We start from the raw sequence: 14,725 nt of genomic DNA on the forward strand, positions 1-14,725 counted from the left end.
GACTCCCGCCCCAGTCCCTTGGTGGGCCACATTTACATTATTTAGGGTTAGGACTTTGTATGGAAACCCTTTTTTAGGGTTGTCTACAATGCACAGGAAATATCAAACCACAAAGTACAAATACTGTATCAATAATGTGAGAAAATCGGAAGTGTGTAAAATTGAACATAAAAAACTAACATAAACTATCTTTTGAGAAGTATAAAGACAATGAATACACAATTTAGTAGGAAAAGAGTTTATATATATTAGCATAAACTGATTGCTTAAAGCCACACTGCCCAATACAGTAGCCACCAGTCCTATGTGGCCACTGGAATTTAAATTAAAATTAACAAAATTGAAAATTCCTCAGTTGTACCGGTCCCATTGCAAGTGCTTCATAGGCACATGGGCCTGGTGGCCACTGTACTGGGGAAGACAGACACAGACGTCTCCATCATCACAAAAGGTTCCATTGGGCAGCACTGACTTAAAGCACTGATGGGGTGCAGGAATCGCTACCCCCAAATATGGACTCTGAATATTTTAGGCTGAAGGAAATTAAGAAAACCACAGAAGCAAGAAGGTCACTCTGACCTTGTTCCACCCCCTTTCTCCCGAGCCTGGCCAGAGAAACTAAAATTCCCCTCGTCCCTTCTTCTCTGAAGACCCTCAGCAGGACAGGTGTGCTGCCCTACACCTGGAGGGAAGGAATGTCACACAAGGCCACCAAGAGGAATCTGAACAGATTGTCATCCCCAGTTGATCACCATTAGATCATACCCTTTTGTCCTCCAATCATATTTCCACGTGACTGTCCCTAAAAATCCACAGATGTTCCCGTTTCTTTAGATCTTCATTACTGAAGGCTCTTGTGCCGTGTCAAACTTATTAAATAAATGTGTGTGCTTTTTCTCTTGTTAATCCATCTTTTATCAAAGGGGTCTCAGCCCGGAACTTTGCAGTGAGTAAGGAGAAGATGCTTTTTCTCCCCACCAGCACCAAAACCCCATTTCCCATTTTCAACAAAACAAATACCTTTATTTCTTCTCTGACTATAAAAGCAACACATACCCTACTGTAAAAATTTCAAACAAAACCTGAGCGTAGCAAACGGGAAATAAAAGTGACTCCTTTAACCATGTTGCTATTTAAAAAGTGAGTATGATGCCCACGAAAAGCTTTCAGATTGATGTTGAGAGGAAAGGAATGGTCTCATCTTTTTCATCACAAGTAGAAAAGCTATCGTTTAAATAATACATTTTTGCCCATTCAGCAACCAATTTTGCTGTCCGCTGTGAGCCTGGCACTGTACTAGGGCCTGGGCTTTCTGAAATGGGAGCCTCACTCTCCACCCACAAGGGGCTTGAAGACTTGGAAGAAGCCAGACCACCAACAGTGCACGTGGTGAGTACACCCTTATTCCGCCAGTTATGTATCCACTATGGGCCGAACTGACTCTCTTAGGTAGCAATGAAGGTTAGGGAGTGCCATCTTGGTAGGAGGCCACCATAGCCCCTGCTATGGTCTGGATGTTTGTGTCCTCCCCAAATTCATCTGTTGAAACCTAGTCACCAATGTGATCATATTAGGAGGTGGGGCCTTTGGGAGGTGAATAGGCTCTACCCTCATGAATGGGATTAGTGTGCTTATAAAAGAGATCCCAGAAAGCTAGCTCGCCCCTTCCACCATGTGAAGACACAGCAAGAAGGCCTCACTGGACACTAAATCTGCTGACACCTTGATCATGAACTTCCCAGCCTACAGAACTGTGAGGAATAAGTTTCTGTGGTTTATAAGCCACCCAGTTTATGGGATTTTGTTATAGCTGCCCAAATGTGCCAAACCCTGTGCTGACAAAGGAAGTTACCAGCACCTTCCTATTTTCAAATCCAATGGACTGTTCCCAACACTGACCTTCCATCTTCACACTGCAGTGTTGGGTGCTATCAGTCCCTCCCATCTTCCTTTAGCTTCCACCACTCTGGATAAACCTCTCAGTCTCCTTTGAGAGCTCTGCTTCCTCCACCTACCCTATATGTGGTGCTAAATCCAAGGTTCAGACTCTTGTATTGACTGGCTTACTGGGTATCTCCCTGTAGTTGTCTCTTGCCGTCTAAAACCGGGGTCAAGGCCATGGAGCAACCTGAACTCTCACATGTTGTTGATGGGTGTGTAAGGTGATCCTCTTGGTAGGGTGTAAGGTAAGCCTCTTTGGAAAACTGTTTGTCAATGTATACTAAGGCTGAACTTATATGTGCCTTATGACCCAGCAATTCCACTTCTAAGTAGTTACCCACCAGAAATACACACATATATTCTTTTTTTTTTTTTTTTTTTTTTTTTTTTTTGAGACAGAGTCTCATTCTGTTGCCAGGGTTAGAGTGGCCTGGCGTCAGCCCAGCTCACAGCAACCTCAAACTCCTGGGCTCAAGCAATCCTTGTGCCTCATTCTCCCAAGTAGCTGGGACTACAGGTATGTGCCACCATGCCCGGCTAATTTTTTCTATATATATTAGTTGGCCAATTAATTTCTTTCTATTTTTAGTAGAGACGGGGGGGTCTCGCTCAGGCTGGTTTCGAACTCCTGACCTTGAGCGATCCTCCCGCCTCAGCCTCCCAGAATGCTAGGATTACAAGCGTGAGCCACCTCGCCCGGCCTCCTTTCTTTGTTTCTGACCTGCAAAATGGCTCCGCCATCCACCTGTCACCCCATCCAGACACCCAGGGCTTGCCCTAGCTTTCTCTTGTGCCTAAACCCCACATCCAGTGGCCCGTGGACCCTCTCTGCTCTCCACCCGCTGCCACTACCTGCTTCGAGGCCCCACCCTACTCCCCCGAGCCTCCCCTTGCTAAAGAAAGCTGTTGCCTCAGCTGGATGAAATGCAACCTGATTTTGTCACTTGCCTGCTCAAAACCCTTTGGTGGGTCCCCATTGCCAGGTTCTGAGTTCCACCTCATTAATATCTCTCCGTTTCCTCATCCCTAAGATGATGGTGGTAATAATATGTCCTCCAAGGGCTTGCACGGGCTATCTATTGCCCACCTTTCCAGATGTATCTTTTGCACCCTATGCTGCTTGCCCTGCTTCGAATGTGCCAGACTATCTCAAGCCTCTGTCCATAGAGTTTCTTTGCCACAAATGCTGCCCCCCTCCCCCGACCTCTCTGCCTGCATATCCCTTTCATTATAAAGAGGACTTTTCCTGTCCCCCAATTCACCACATGCTCTTGCCTTTGCGGGTCACCTTTTTTTGGGCAAAGCTTTAAGCACCTGTACGATTATAGAAATTGATACAAAAGGTAGTTGATAATGCCTGGCCCCAAAGCATGCATTTCATTCATTCAACTAATATTTATTGAGCATCTACTATATTCCAGTCCTGGCTTTAGGTTTTAGGTGCTGGGGATATAGCAGTAAACAAAACAGGAAAAACATCTGTCTCATAGCGTTTACAGGTGTGTGTGTGTGTGTATGTGCACACATGCATAGGGGAGTAGAATAAATTAATGAGCCAATCAACAAATAAAATATATAGTGCACAAAATGATGATGATTGCTCTAGAAAAAAAAAAAGCAAGGAGGTGGGGGGACAGGAACCAGTAGGCTTAGGGAAACCATCACTGAGAGACTGATATTGGAGCAAAGACTTGAAGGAGGCAATATATTTGTGGGCAAAGGGAAAGTTCTAGATACTTCCAGGCAGAAGGAATACCAAGTACAAAGCCCCTGAGGTGGACGTTTGAGTGGCATGTTCTAGAAAGAGCAAGGCAACCCAGGGGCTGGAGCCAGAGAATAAAGACTTTTAGGAAATGAGGAGATTGGAGGGTTTGAGGAAGACAGTTCTGCCAGGGGGCCTTGTGGGCCACGTGAGGACCTTGGCATTTACCCCACATGAGACTTTGGAGGGACTTTAGGAGAAGAGGGACAGGATTGATCATGGTGTCAAAGGCTCCCTCTGATGCTATGTTGGAGACTAGACTGGCCAGGGCAAGGGTGGCGACAGAGTCCAGTTCAGAGGTGAGTGCAGTCCTCCAGGGCAGAGATGATGGTGGCTTGGCCCAGGGTGGTGGCAGTGGAGAGGATGAGAAGTGGCTGTATTTGGAAAGTAGTGCTAACAGGATCTGCTGGCAGATTACACGGGCGGTGTAAAAGAAAGAGAAGCCTGAGGCCCGTGCCACTGGGAGGACAGGGCTGTCATTTACTGAGGGGGAGAAGGGATTTGGGGAAGATGGGGTGGAAGATGTTCTGTTTGGGACATAGTGAGCCTGAGAAACCCAGGGGGACACCCAAGTGAGTGGGCAGCTGGATGGATGCTTCTGGAGCTCAGGGGGAAGCCCAAAGAGGCTGGGTGGTGTCCTGTGCTCTTCAGGGTTAACTTTTTTTTCTTTTGAGACAGAATCTCACTCTGTTGCCTGGGCTAGAGTGCCGTGGTGTCAGCCTAGCTCACAGCAATCTCAGACTTCTGGGCTCAAGTGAACCTCCTGCCTCAGCCTCCCAAGTAACTGGGACTACAGGCATGCACCACCATGCCCGGCTAATTTTTTCAAAATTAGTTGGCCAATTAATTTCTTTCTATTTTTTAGTAGAGACAGGGTCTCACTCTTGCTCAGGCTGGTTTCAAACTCCTGACCTTGAGAGATCCTCCCGCCTCGGCCTCTCAGAGTGCTAGGATGACAGGCATGAGCCACTGGACAGGCCTGGAGTTAACTTCTACATAAGCTCATAGTCTTGGTCTTGTAGCTATTTATCAAGAAATACAAAGGAAATGGGCAATTAGTGTGGAGTGTTAAGTATTGACTTGGAGTTGCTAATCCGGCCCCACCCTCACCCCTGAGAGAAGCTGGGGCTGGTGGAGAGGCAGTTTCCGGAAAGGCCCTGTCAGTTGGACCAACGTCAATTAAGCCAAGACCCTCTTTTGTGGGGACCAAAGACAGGGGGTGTTGGTCACTGACGGTGTGGCTTTAATAACCAAATCAACGTGACTCAGAGCCTGAGTCTGCCACTGAAGGGGGTCTGGTCTATTCAGCTGCAGCTGAGCAAACTCAGAGTTCAAAGGAGGCTCAGCGACTTGGCCTTTCGGGGACTTCTGCGTTACTCTGGGGCCATGAGTGGGCCCCGAGCAGTTTCCACATTCTGCGGAAGCAAAGCAGAAGGCGAGAAGGCAAGATGGCGATCCAGGGATTCAGTCCTCATCGACCTGTGGAGAGGAAGAGGCTGAAGAGGAAGGCCTGGCTTCAGAGCCAATGCCTGTGCGGGAGCTGGGGCTGATGTCTTGCATTTTGTTTCCTCTCAGGCTCCCCTCCTCAGAAAGCATTTGTCTCTAGGCAGCCTGGGATTCTGAGGTGCCAGATCTTTATGGAAATGAGCAGAGAAAGAAGAAACAACAAGCATTTTACAGGAAAAGCTGTCACCAAGGGAGAAGCAACGTGGCTGCTGTAGCCTCCACTCTCCCCCTCCCCAAATGATTTAATCACCAAAAAACTGGAGAACAAAAGCAAAAGGATTTGTGCCTACAACATATTATCATACTGGAAAATCACACTGTTGGAATGAGAAAAAGAGAAAACATCAGCCTTTAAAGGAAAACTAGTACAAGATTTTGACTGTGTGCTTGCATATTTTTTCTTCCTTCTCAGACTGGTTTTGTGATTCCTTCACAGGTTACGTGAGATGTCTGCCACTCCCGAGTCTAGACACCTCACCAATCTTAGATTCATGCAATATGGGCTGACTTCTGCCTTTTGAACCAAAAGGCCACCCCACTGGGGAAACCTTTGTCACCACCGCAAGAAAATTCAAGGCATGCCTATTTCTTGAAATGTACCTTGCAAGGCTAAGAGGAAAAGCATGCATTAGGTATACAGAGAAAAAGACTGTTTTAGTCTCTTTGATGGGCTATCACTAAACACACAGCATTCCTTCCCATGGAAGCAGATGAAACCGAGGAGAAAAGCATAAAATTATGAATGATGAAAACTGTATCCAGCTTCAATCTGCTTGAGAAACAGGTTTAAGACACAAAAGGAGCACAGCAGGCTGCAATAATGTCCCTCTTGTGAAGAAGAAAGAAGGAAATTGCTTCTGGTGTGAAAGTGTTACTATTTTAGGTGACAGGCATATTCATGGGTAAATCTGTTATCTGCACATGCTTCTATACAGATGAACCTCCAAGACATATGCTAAGCGAAAGACAAAAGACCATATGTTGTATGGATACATTTAAGCGAAATGTCCAGAATTGGCAAATCTATAGATACAGAGAGTAGATTTATGGTTGCCAGAGCCTGGGAGAGTGGGGAGTGAGTGCTTAATGTTTGGGGTAACGAAAATGCTCTAAAAATACATTGTGTGCTCCACAAATCTGTAAATATACTACAAACTATTGAATTATACACTTTAAATGGGTGAATTTAATAGTATGTAAATTACACCTCAATAAAGATGCTTTTAAAAAAGATCTGCAATCCCTGATGGTTGGTGCACCTGCAAAGATAAGGCTGTAAGATAAGGCTGGATGACTTTTTTGTTGTTGTTTTTATAGAATAAACATGATTAAATAATAGACTAATATATTTTAATGAGATGGGTATTTTTAAAATCATTATTGGCGTTGAATCCAAAATGTACAGTGGAAGATAAATAGTAGCCTGGCTCGGTTATAAGACCTAGAGAGAGCTTTGCCATGATGATGTGGCCTCTCCCAAATGAACCTTCGTCTAACACGTAAGTCAATCTATTTACCTTATTTCACTATAATGAGGAGCTACTGCCACTGAAGAACAGAAACAGCGAAGAGTGAATTAGACAGAGAACCTTTGTCTTTAGGTTCCCAGCTGTGCAATGGAATGCATCTTTCCCATGTGTGTTGGCCATATGTCATCCATCTTAATCAGTGCAGAAATCACGACCTGTATTTTCTCCTCTGTCTCCTGGAGCACCCCTCTGGCTCAGGGTAAAGCACACAGTAGGTCACCAAGCCACACTGGCCATTTTTGGCTGGCTGGTTTCCTTCTAAGCAGTGCAAGGGCGGAGGGCCTGGGTTAGGTGGGTAAGAGAATTTCAGCTCCCCCATTTCAGCTCGACCACATTCCATGCTACCTGAACAGATGATACTCTCTGCTCTTCGTGGACATATCTGGAGCTCCCCAGCCATGCAGAAAGATTGGTAAGCTATATAGCACAGGAAAGAGTGCTGTCCTCCGTGCCTAATAGCCTGCCTTTTATTATTGATATCCACTAAATAGGTGGGGCTCATTTAAAACTGCTTTTTTTATATATAGGATTTCTCATTTGGGGGTCACAGCAAGGCTTGTTAGATTCAGCACTTTGAAAGCAACAAGGATCTGCCCAGCGTGTCCAATTCTTACACAATGTTTGCCCTGTAGCAGATACTCAGGGATGAGCCCTTAAATGAATGGACAAAGAAATGAATGAATGAATCTCCGTGCCAATCACAAAGAAATCTGAGGTGGAACATTGTGGATATCTGAGATCCAGGGGTATTCAGATCTAAGCCTCGGGAGACTCTGCTTAGATTTTCTCGCCTAGGAAAGAGTGAGGAGTATAAAGGAAAAACGACAAAACACCAAAAGCATCTTAAAATATTAAGAGTTATTGGGACACGTTGCTGACTATTACAAGGGGAAAAAATAACAATAAACAATTGGTCTAAATGATCCCTACTTAGAAATTTATCTTGGGGTTTGCAAAATGACCTTGGGATTATATTTTTGCAAGTCTTTCCAAATACTTTAGCAATAAAATATAGCAAGAGGGTAGAAAGGAGAATGATTGAAACCAAAGATTCTAACTCTGCTTGTGAGTTTCGTTGTCTACCAGTCCTGTCTACCAGTCCTCTGCCTCCCCGCCCTCCTCATTTATTACCTGTAACACAAGTGTGCAATGACCACAAAGAAGACATTCAACCAATTTCCAATGTCTGAATGAACCAGAGAAGAAATTCTGAGTTGATGAGTTAAGAATTAAGAAAGCCATGAAAGAATGTTCTTTCAAAGATTGAGAGAAAATTGAAAAGTCAAATTGGATGACATTTTAGAGATTTGTCATTAATTTTTCCTTATTTAATTATATCACTTCTGTAGGGTCATATTTAGACATTTTTTAAATGATTGAGTCTATTGCGTCTTGGGGGCTTCCTGACTCTCAGTTGGATTATGTTTTTTATTAGAGTCCAATGGTACTCGGCGTGTTACATTAATCCATATTTAAACTAGGGTGACCTCATGTCCCGATTTGCCCTGGAGAGTCCTGATTTATACCTGTTGTCCCAGCAGAATTATTAATAGCATCCTCCTCCACCCCCAACAGTATCTGGGTTTGGAAGATTAAATTCTACAATCACTCTAACTTTGACTCCTAAAAATTTTCACGAATATGCCATATTTTCTCATTAATTATTGCAATTTATAGCTATTTTATACAATTTCTGAGAGCCCTCTTTCTTTCTGTCGGATTTTAAGCATCCTTTGAACTTTGGAAGGCTCCTCACAAAACCGGAAAGCTAGTGGCAAGACAAAGAGGACCACATCCGCAGAAAGAAAACTGTTGTTCATTAATAATGACAGGTTAATTAATTAACATATGTTGCTAATTAATAATATTTTTTATTATTCAGGTTAAATTTCTATTTATCAACTATATCATTCATTAAATTATATTGTTAAGTATGTAATGAATGTCAATGGTTGAATAGCACATACCTTCATAGCCAAAGAGAAGTAGTAGCAAGAAGCCTTCTATCTTGCGTGGCATTTTCCCTTCGTCCTTGGCCACGGCCCTACCTTACTGAAGTGGAGAGCTCGCCCAGGAACGGGGGATTAACTTGAGCACTGGCCGCATTAAGCATCTTATTCCATTTAGTTCTTATGTCTTTGGCTGAGCCCCATCAAGTTAACCCACACAGCTACCTGCTGCAACAAGGAAGCCTCACAGAAGATACTAGCATCAACTGAGGTTGGTTTAGCAAGAAAGATACTGGTTTCATTTAAATGTAACCAGGGAAGCAACGAATGGAAATAGGAACTAGAATCAGAAGACTCAGGTCTTAATTCTTTCTCTGCCATCATCTTTTAGGGGGTGACATTGAGCAATTTCCTGCCAGATGAGCGCTAACATTCTCCAATTGTATGAAAATGCCATGTATTCCCTTCTTAGAAAGCAACTTGGCATCATGCTCATATCTAGTCGTTCAAGAAAATACTATATGTTGGGGGTGAGGAGCACAGGGCAGTTACACACAAAGATGTGAGTTGCTGTGTTGCTTATAATAGCCAAACATTGGAAACAATATAAATGGGCAAGATTAGGGGGCTGGTTAAATAAATTAGGAGAGGCAGTGCAGCCCAGTAGAGCTAAGAGCATAGATAGATTGCCAAGCTAGACTGGGTGCAAGTCCCAGCGCCACCACTTGTTACATTGTGACTTCAGGGCAAGTGATCAACCTCTCTGTGCCTTGGTTTTCTCATCTGCAATATGATGATAATGCCTGCCTCACAGAGTTATTTTGAGGCTTAAATAGGGTGATATATACAAAATATTTAGAACAGTGCTTGACAAAATTACCTATTAATTTCACATACGAATTAAGAATAAAGTTGATGGGAGGAAAAGGGGAGTTGCTGAATAAGTATAGGTAGTGTTTCAATTTTGCAAGATGAAAAAGTTCTGGAGATCTGTTTCGCAACAATGAGAATCTACTTCATACTACTGAACTGCACACTTAAAAATGGTTAAGGTGGTTAAAAACAATAACGTTGATGAAGTGATTGTAAGAGTCATGTGTTATACTCTCAAGTTAGAAAAAGATGCAAAAAAAAAAAAAAGAAAAAGATGCAAATTTATACACTGCAGAAGATACAAAACTGTTGAACAATGCAGAGTAAAATACCGAGTTTCCCTTTCTCCTTTCAGTTCTTTGCCATCACCCCCCTGCCCCGCCCACACCCTCAGCCCCCAGGAGCCCAAAGGCTAACAGTAAAAAGAAAACAAGAAACCCTCCCAAACGAAAGTGTGACGAAATAGTAAAGAGGAACGAAAAGGAACTGGAGAAACGTTTGGTCCTTCAACCAGCATTTATTGGGTGTTTACAAGCTTGACATTTATTCTGTATGTGTATGAATTCTTCACTTAGACGAATAGACATTCCACAAACTCTACTGCTGCCTGAAAAAGGATTGTTTTTCGCTTTTTATTTCCTGCTCTGTATTTTAGAGTTTAAAGAAAAATTAAACTTTTAACCATAATCATAATGATAATAAACCTTTAATAATTCAACTGCATTCCAAGCGCGGCTGCATTGCCACCTTGTATTTGGAGGCTTGGGGGCCGGTGTGACCCGGCTTGCAGGCAGCGGGCCGCGCCGGGTGCTTCCTATCAGCGCCCGATTTTCCGAGGCCGCCCGGGAGTAGCGGGAGGAGAGGTGGGGCAGGGTCCGGCCGGCTTGGGGAGTCCTGGAGATCACGACTCCCTCGGAAACCCCCTCAGGTCGGACGATGACGGCCTTGACCTTGTAGGATAGGAGAAGGCATCTGTCATTTCGCGTCTGCGATAAAAAACGCTCCAAATACATTTTTAAAAGGATTATTAAATTTTAAAAAATTACCGCTTTGCCATGGTTCCACTAGGGCTCGAACCCAGGACCTTCTGCGTGTAAAGCAGACGTGATAACCACTACACCATAGAACCACCGCGAAGGCTGTTGCCATGGTTAGTTAATTCATTGTGACGTATCAGTCCCGGCGCCTCTGTTGAAACCCCACCCCTCCGCCGAGGCCCTGCCCCGCCATAGAAGCCAGGAGATCGTGGCTCTGGCGGCCCGCTGAGTCTTCCCCACCAGACACGGGGCACGTGTCATCAGAGCAAGGCAGGTGCCTGGGTCACCCTCCGGACTGAGAGTGCCTCCCCCGCCCCAAACCTGTACCCAAACTTTCCCTCAGTTGAGGGGTGGACAAGGCAGCCTGGTGGGCGGAAGTCCTCCCTGGTCGGACACTGCTCCTTCTAGAAGCTTCCATAAGCCGGTGAGGGACCGGAGCTTTCCCATTTTCTTCCCTGGCAAACATCCTCGGCGACCCGACGGCTTTGCCCTGTCTGAAGTCAGAATATCGTCGCTTCCGGCAGCGTGGGAGGCCTTGCCCGTGGAGCCAGAGATTCAGGCAGCTCGGGGTTGGGGGACTGGGGGCGTTTTTACGGAGGCATCTATTTGCCAGAGTTGGAAAAGGCCGCTGGTTAGTCGGCCTCTTGCCGGAGGGTGAGACCTCTTACTGCCCCTGTCCTTTGCCCCAGCTTTCTTCCCCTCCCGGAGCCAAGCCTTAGAGGGGATGGGAATCCTAGGGCCTTCCTTCCCTCCTATTTGTCTAGGGCAGGGGATGGTGTAGACGGGTTGCTCCCTCTGAACCTGCCGCTGTGAGTCGAGGGCTCTGGTCCGGGTAAGGGGCTGGGACCTTCTCCCACCCTCTACCATCGTCTCCCTTCTTGCTTTTCACTGTCGGTGCCATTTGCCTTCTCCAGGGCTTCTGGATGGATGCGGGTCGCCATTCTCAGATTGCTCACCCTAGTCAAGCTTGAAAACCCACTTAAAACCATTTGAGGGACATCTTTCAGCACCCAGGTGGACTTGGTCTGCAGGCAGTGACATCTTCTGAGCCTGGCAGGCCGTGACAGTAACCCACTTCGGCCAAGGAACAGGTGGGTGGAAGGAGCACCAATGCGGTGCGGGGGGCATGGTCTGGATGTTCATCCTGCTCACTAGCTGGGTACTCGCCTCCCGAGTCTCAGTCTCCTTCTTTGTGAAATACAGGGGTTGGACTAAACACCCCCACTCTTGCATCTGGGTCTAAAATGTTGTGTTCATTTTCCAGTTAGGAAAATGGAGGCAGTGATCTGCCTTATAATTTTTCCCACAGAAATAAAGGCAGGTCTGCAGTCAGTGCTTGGGTTTTCTGATACCTAGTTTCCTCTGTCCTTGGTTAGCTCCCTATAATATTCATCTTGGGTCCCCTTCCAGCCTGTCTTTTTGTTGATACATTTCAAGAGGCCTCCTTGAGCACGTGACACCTAGATTCTGAGCCAGGAGATGACCAGGAGTGGCCAGCCACCAGCTAGAGGATGAACTCATAAAAGCTCTATGTTCCCTGCTAGTCAGTGAGCCGGAATGACTCCTGGGAAGCCCAATAATAAGTATATCCCACCTGTGTCCAAGTGCCTAGCAGTCCAAAACAAGGTTGCCAAGAATTGGCCCTAAGATTGCACCCACTGATTGTGTTTTGGGTTGTGTCTTTAGGGATTGTTTTGCTTTCCCTCCAGTTTTTTCCGTCTGTCCGTGTCTGTAAGGGTTGGTTTGCCAAGCGCAAGCTTCGACCAAGTTCCTGAACTTTCTCTCCGTGTAGAAAAGAAGGTGGTGCCCTCTGATGTATGCAACACAGGTTTCTGCCTTTAGTAAAACACTCTCGTTCCTTCTCTCCATTGTGACCAGGAGGGAGACTTGAGTTCCACTCTCCCCGCCCCTCTCAAGGTGTAGGCACAATTTCTATTAGTAAAGTACAATATGGTTTATAAAGCACTTTCTTATACATTCCTGGGCAACTTCCCTGTGAGAGAGCCAAGGTATGTATTAAGATCTTCATTTTTCAACAGAAGTTGAAGATGAAGAGTCTGTGTGCCTTGCCTGTGACCGTTCAGGTAGTGAGTGGCAGGGCTGGGTCACACTAATTCTTCTGATGCCTAAGTGAGTGCGGGAGGCCAAGTCCATAAAGCTTACATGTTGTTCCTGCCATTGGTCTCTTGTCATATTTAGTATGCGTGCCAGTGAGGAAATGGATACCGTTTGGTTTTTTTCTTTTGTAATTTTTCAACAAAAATCCTCAAAAGTAGGAACTGAGAGCCATCAGAGTCTCGGGGATGATGCTTCAGATGGCTTCAATTTTGCCTGTCACTGCTGTCTGTTCAGTCCGACTTGTGAGGCCTGTCACTCCCAGGTGTACCCACAAGCATCCAGACAACTATAATAAAAATACATTAACTAATAAATAAAGACTGGAAGTCACTTCAAACTTTTTGAGTTCTCTGGTTTCTCAGATGATTAGTGTTGCTTCCCCAGTGTTGTTTGGCTTCACTGATGGGAGGGTAACTCAACCAGGGAAACCACAGCCCTGAACACTAAGCTTAGTCGGGAAGCTTAGTTTACCCGATTTCATTGAGAAGCTATTGTACTCTGTCCTTCAGTGAGTATCATGTATTTACCAGGAAAAGTGAGTCATTACCTTAGTAGGGCAGAGCTCACATTATCTTTCTCCTTTCGCAGCTCATCCTGTTCAAAATGTCTTGAAACTGCCCTGTTGTGATAGACACTTGTTGCTTTTTGCCACCTACCTTTCATAGTCCCTTTCACCCCTCTGTCATCTTACCCAGCTCAAATTCTGTGGTCATTTTCATTCATCACTCACTTGTTTGCCTCTTCCTTCCTTCTTTGTGCTTATTGACAAAATCACAACCTCTTACATCTGACTCTGTCCCTACTCTGCCCCTGAATACGGCCCAAGAAAAACACAAACCAGTTGACTGGTTTCACATTCAGTTGATGACTACTTGGCTCATGTGAGCCCTTAACGCAGCCCAGAATCGTGCCCACTTCTCCTATAGGACAGCTCTATATCTTTTCTCCCTAAACCTCTTGTGGTCCTCCCTGACCCCCTGACCTCATGACCTTGCTTCCTATTTCAGTGAAAAAAAATGCACACAATCAGAAGGAAACTTCCACCGTCCTTACCACGTCTACCCCCCTGCCAGCATCTGTGCTTTCATACTCTTCTTTCTCCAGATCAGGGCTTCCCCGCCATATCCCTGTGGATTGGGACTGGCTAATTCTGTTGTGGTACACTGTCCTGTGTATTGTAGGATGTTTCGCAGCATCTCTAGCCTCTCCTTGCTAGATGCCAGTAGCATCCCCCCAACTCACCTAGTCCAGACAACCTAAAATGTCCCCCGGTGGGCAAAACCTTGGGGGCTATTTGGCAATGTCCGGAGACACATGTTTGTTATAACCGGGAGAGGGGTACTATAGGCATCTAGTGGGTAAAGGCCAGGGGTGCTGCCAAACACCCTACAGTGCACAGGACAGCCCCACAACAGAGAGTTCCCCAGCCTTAAATGTCCACAGTGTAAGGGTTGAGAAACCCTGCTCTAAATGAATTGTCTGCATTCCTGTCAAAACCCAACCCCTGAGCTGGTACACCAGATCTTGCCTGCTCTTGCCTACTCAAGGAACGCCAACAATTCCCCTCTTTCTCCTATATCATTATTTACCCCCTCGCTTTTGGATCATTTCGATCAGCACATGCTATAATTTCTCTCGTTATTAAAAAATAATCTCTTAGTTCCACTTTTACCTCTAGCTCCTTCCATTTCTCTGCTCTCCTTTATAGTGAAGTTCTTAGATCCCCTCCCCCCCCCCACCCCCTGCTATTGGCTCTTGCTCCCACTACTCCACCCAGATTCCTCTGATCCAGGTCAGCAGTGACTTCCACACTACTGCACAGAATAGTTCTTCCTCTTCATCTTATTTGATCTGTCAGCAGCATTTGAAATAGTCTTATCACTCCCTCCTTTTTGAAGCTCTTTGTTCTCTTGGCCTTTAGGGTGCCGCCCTCTTGTGTTGTTTGTTTCTAGTCTCTAGTGCTTACTCCTTCTCAGTCACCTTTGCTGAATCTTCATCCCTTTGACCTTT

At 45.4% G+C, this 14,725-nt stretch overlaps 2 protein-coding genes and 1 non-coding gene across 3 annotated transcripts in view; 1 reads left to right on the forward strand and 2 right to left on the reverse strand.

Moving 5' to 3' along the window:
* Nucleotides 1–14,725, reverse strand: part of RS1 (retinoschisin 1) — a 284,554-nt gene that overhangs the window by 12,527 nt on the left and 257,302 nt on the right. Inside the window, exon 2 of the mRNA XM_012784696.2 lies at nucleotides 8,706–8,797. Coding sequence (XP_012640150.2) covers nucleotides 8,706–8,757 — 52 coding nt within the window. The 5' untranslated portion in view covers nucleotides 8,758–8,797. The remainder of the gene's footprint in view (nucleotides 1–8,705; nucleotides 8,798–14,725) is intronic.
* TRNAV-UAC (transfer RNA valine (anticodon UAC)) lies at nucleotides 10,617–10,689 on the reverse strand. The gene has a single exon. It is a non-coding gene; the product is annotated as a tRNA-Val (tRNA).
* Nucleotides 11,708–14,725, forward strand: part of PPEF1 (protein phosphatase with EF-hand domain 1) — a 121,979-nt gene continuing 118,961 nt past the window's right edge. The window contains exons 1-2 of the mRNA XM_075999172.1: nucleotides 11,708–11,712; nucleotides 12,307–12,425. Of these exons, the coding sequence (XP_075855287.1) occupies nucleotides 11,708–11,712; nucleotides 12,307–12,425 (124 nt within the window). The remainder of the gene's footprint in view (nucleotides 11,713–12,306; nucleotides 12,426–14,725) is intronic.

The sequence above is a fragment of the Microcebus murinus genome, chromosome X (genome assembly GCF_040939455.1).
Source record: "Microcebus murinus isolate Inina chromosome X, M.murinus_Inina_mat1.0, whole genome shotgun sequence".
In the NCBI taxonomy this organism is placed as follows: domain Eukaryota; kingdom Metazoa; phylum Chordata; class Mammalia; order Primates; family Cheirogaleidae; genus Microcebus; species Microcebus murinus.